General features: G+C 37.6%; 1 protein-coding gene across 1 annotated transcript; it reads left to right on the top strand.

The window, feature by feature from the left end:
* The first annotated feature begins 1,612 nt into the window (after positions 1 to 1,612).
* On the top strand, positions 1,613 to 3,501 carry LOC110096312 (delta(8)-fatty-acid desaturase). The gene has a single exon (XM_020822191.2). It carries the CDS (start codon positions 1,828 to 1,830, stop codon positions 3,181 to 3,183), a length of 1,356 nt encoding a protein of 451 aa, XP_020677850.1. The 5' UTR covers positions 1,613 to 1,827; the 3' UTR covers positions 3,184 to 3,501.
* The last annotated feature ends 889 nt before the right edge of the window (positions 3,502 to 4,390 follow it).

Raw genomic sequence — 4,390 nt, 5'->3', positions numbered from 1 at the left:
GCTATATATTTGATATTTATAGCTAGAGAACCAAAACTATGTCAAAAGCTCCACAAAAAGGAGAAGCAGGCACTTGTAACTAAAAGCCTAAAAAGAAAGGAAAACAGTTCCAACAAAACTTATACAACTGATTACATAAGAATTATAGTCCAAAATAGCATAATCAGATGCATTAACCAACTGCTGAAATAATAGAAATCGAAGACCCCACAAGCAGCGAAAGTAGCAAAAGCCAGGACTCAGTGACGATCAAGCCAAATAGAATCATACTAAGAAGACAATTAGAATCCTTGGTTGTCAGGTGGCAATCCAAGGGGATGCCTGAGTAAGGGAACACATCATTGTCCTAGGATGAAAATTTCCCAACAGCTAAAAAATGGGCACAATGTAATCATAATAAATATCAGGAGCTAACCAGAAATCATATGGCCTTAAAGAATAGCCGTTAGTCGTTGAGATTTTTTTTTCATTTGCATATTTTCTTAAAACAACTTTTTTAACAGATATTGCAATGATAGATATGCTGCTCAAAGTTTTCCCGAATCTTTTTTCATTTCTTTCCTTCCATATATAATATATAGTGCTACTAGTTAGTGATGAGAAAATAGAGATTCTTAATAGTAGGATCTTGATCATTTATCCATTACAGCAGATGCAATATCGTGGGTTGAAAAAGAAGAGCATAAGAACCCGACAGAAATGAATAATCGCGGTGTCTCCAAAAAGGCAAACCCAAACCACCATAAGTTTTCGATTTACAAACATTGTCCCATGATACCATACGCATCTTTCTAACAGTCGAGGAGTCTCCAAAAAACAGAAAGCTGGATGAAGTCTTCCTTATAAATTTAATAACAATTTTAGGTAAAATCGACCCTCTAATCCAATAGGCAATTGAGTTCAGGATAGTGAATTTAAGGTATTGCAATCGACCTGCAAACGAAAGAAGATTTTTCTTCCAATCATATTTTTTTTTCTATATACTTTCCATTAGTGACAAAAAATCAGCAACAAAGATTCTCTTAAAAGAGAGGTGATACCAAATAAAAGATGTTGTTGCTGATATTTGGAATGGAAAGAGCCGTGCAAATAATTTAAATAGCTTTATTAATTATTAAGGTGTACTCTATATATAATTTATGATTTATATGCGGGCAACAATAAGTATATTTGTCAAGTATTCGAATCAAACACCAATGAATAAAAAACATATTACTTTTTGACAAGCTCTGAATTCGGTCCTAATAACATATTTTATTCGACAACTGAGACCCACCGACAAATCCATCCCTTCGATGCCAACCTGGACCTAACCAGCATCCAAAGTGACAAAATAGTATTGTCGATTAGCTTACTTTAGCTAACACCAAACAGCCTAACTTCCCAATTGACAGTCCCCACGCTGGTTCAAAAAGAAAGAGAGTATCTCTACATGCAATCATTAAATTGTGGTAGAATCCTATGCAGCAATAGTAACGCGGAAGAAAGTTACGATAGATCTCACTGTAATAGTCGTAAAATATCAATCTGAATGTTGATTTAACGGTCGTAAACACGTTCTATTGTTTTAGTGAAAAGAGGTCTATTTATTGGATTTCGTAGTATTAATTCTTGTAATAAAAGAAAATATTGAGGGAGAGCAAGAAGATGAAAAACCAGAGAATTAGGGTTTCCTCCTTCCATTCGTCTCCTCGTCCCTCTCCAATGGGGGAAATACAAAAGGAAAGAATAAATTAATCGTATACTTCCCACTCTGGAACCCTATTTTCCCCTAAATTTATCGTTTTTTAGCCTGAAAAACAAGCGGCCACCATTTTATCTGGTGTAATGGCTGCAGAAACGGAGAAAAGAAGGTACATTTCGTCGGAGGAGCTCGGGAAACACAGCTCCCCTTCGGATCTATGGATCTCAATTCAGGGTAAGGTTTACAACGTCACCGATTGGGTAAATAGCCATCCAGGAGGCGAAATCCCTCTCCTCAACCTCGCTGGCCAGGACGCCACTGATGCGTACGTTGCATTCCATCCAGCTTCTGCTTGGAAGCATCTCGATCGCTTCTTCGTCGGCTATTACCTCGCCGACTACAACGTCTCCGACGTTTCCAAAGATTACCGCCGCCTCGTCGCAGAGTTCACTAAGCTTGGCCTTTACGAAGAGAAGGGCCATGGAGTCCTTTTCTTAATGTCGTTCATGTCTCTTTTATACCTTGTTGCGGTGTACCTGGTTATTGGAACCAAAAACCCTTGGGCACATCTGGCGGCCGGCGGGATGATGGGTATGCTCTGGATCCAATCCGGATGGATCGGCCATGATTCCAGTCATTATAATGTCATGATCAGTCCAAGATTCAATCGACTTGCTCAGATTTTGTCCGGTAATTGCCTCACAGGGATAAGCATTGGATGGTGGAAAAGAACTCATAATGCTCACCACATAGCCTGTAATTGTCTCAACTATGATCCTGATCTCCAACACATGCCGCTCTTCGCCGTCTCATCAAAGCTCTTCAATTCCATTACCTCGTACTTCTACGAGAGAACCATGACCTTTGATTCGATCTCAAGGTTCTTGATCAGTTACCAGCATTTAACATTCTATCCAGTAATGTGTTTTGCCAGGATAAATCTCTTTTCCCAGTCTATAATCCTCCTTCTATCCAAGAAGAAGAAGGTTCCTTCCCGCTGGCAGGAGATTGTTGGTATAATTGTGTTTTGGACATGGTACCCTTATCTGGTTTCTTTCCTTCCAAATTGGGGAGAAAGACTGACTTTTGTGATTGCCAGCTTTGTAATAACTGGGATTCAACATGTTCAGTTCTGTCTAAACCATTTCTCTTCCTCTGTTTATGTTGGAAATCCAAAGGGGAATGACTGGTTTGAGAAGCAAACAATGGGAACTCTTAACATCACTTGCTCGCCATGGATGGACTGGTTTCATGGCGGGTTACAGTTCCAGGCAGAACACCATTTGTTTCCTCGTCTTCCAAGGTGCCATCTTAGGAGAATTGCTCCTGTGGTGAAGGAGCTCTGTAAGAAGCACAAGTTACAGTACTCAAGTGTCAGCTTCTGGGATGCAAATATAATGACTTTGAGAACTCTGAGAACTGCTGCTTTGCAAGCTCGTGATTTAGATTGTCCAGTTCCAAAGAATTTGGTCTGGGAGGCGTTGAATACCCATGGCTGAGAGCTTCTTGTTGATTCTGGTATGTTTCTGTATGTTTACTATCTTTATTTGATTTTATTTAGTGGTATAGGGAATAAGTTTTTGGCCTCATAAAGAACTGATGGTTGTGGTGTTCTTTCCATTGGTTTGATCCGGTTGAAATTCTATTAGTTCTGTTGTTGTTTATGCATTCAAGTGGCTCGCCTGAATAGTATTATGGAGGGAGAGTCTCTTTGTTATTATGAATTTGTAATTTAATCCTTGTATTGGATAGCTAAAGTTTGCTCATGTGAGATCTACTATCTGCCACAATTTCTAATAGGGATTTTTTTAATCCAAGTAGGACTTAGTCTTGTTATACTAAATCCTGGAGGCAATAAATTCTAAAAATTGCTGGCCATCATAGAAATAAAATCTGATTAAACCCTAATAAAATGTTTAGGAGATATTTCTAAGAGTTGGGATTTAGATAAGGGCATCTCCAATCAAATGTCATCCGCCCGTTTGCAACTCTCACGAGCATCCATCCAAACAATAAATGGAAATGCATTTTTATGTTTTATCTCGACTGAACGTTAACCGAATGTCATTCGGTTGCAGATAAATTATTGATTGGATAGTTAAACAGTAAGAAAGTAGTATCCAAATAAAATTATTGGTGCTGTATAAAAAGTAATGCAACTAAAATGCTATCCCAAACAAAATCTAAATTTTACTGGAAAGGTTTTTTGGAAATGTAAGTTCTATTGTTTAGGTTCAATCTCATTTTGTCCCATTTTCAGAACTTGGTGAGTCTTGGTTGGATCTATTTTAAAAGGCTTGTGAGGGGAGAAAGTCCTCTCCTCCTCTTTCGGTGGTGACCATTTTCACTTGAGGTTTTGGCCATTCGCCACCATTATTTCTCCAGCACGCGTGCCTGTAGCTGTCGAGCAGCTGTGGTTTTAGTCTCTTATTGGAAATTTTCTATTGGTGATTGTTTTGATTTGTCTCTAACGTTGTGCAATATGTGAAATTTCTTTCAAATGTCAAAAAATAACATAAAAATTTTATATAGATTCACTTAATTGTTGACTATTTATTATTATAATTGTTCTTTATTTTGAAATAGGCGAAACATATACAAACATACAGCTAAAAATAAAAACAATATTAAAAAAAGAAGATTAGAACAGAAGAATGTAAATTTTACTTTTGACTGTAGTGAATTATAACTCTAGATTTTTAGATT

The sequence above is a fragment of the Dendrobium catenatum genome, unplaced genomic scaffold, assembly GCF_001605985.2.
Source record: "Dendrobium catenatum unplaced genomic scaffold, ASM160598v2 fragScaff_scaffold_1524, whole genome shotgun sequence".
NCBI classification, from domain to species: Eukaryota; Viridiplantae; Streptophyta; class Magnoliopsida; order Asparagales; family Orchidaceae; genus Dendrobium; species Dendrobium catenatum.
The sequence above is the reverse complement of the archived record's forward strand: the minus strand, read 5'-3'. Positions and strand labels throughout refer to the sequence as shown.

Excerpts from the sequence above, each read along its gene's own strand:
- LOC110096312 (XM_020822191.2), top strand. The coding sequence starts at position 1,828 with ATGGCTGCAGAAACGGAGAAAAGAAGGTACATTTCGTCGGAGGAGCTC.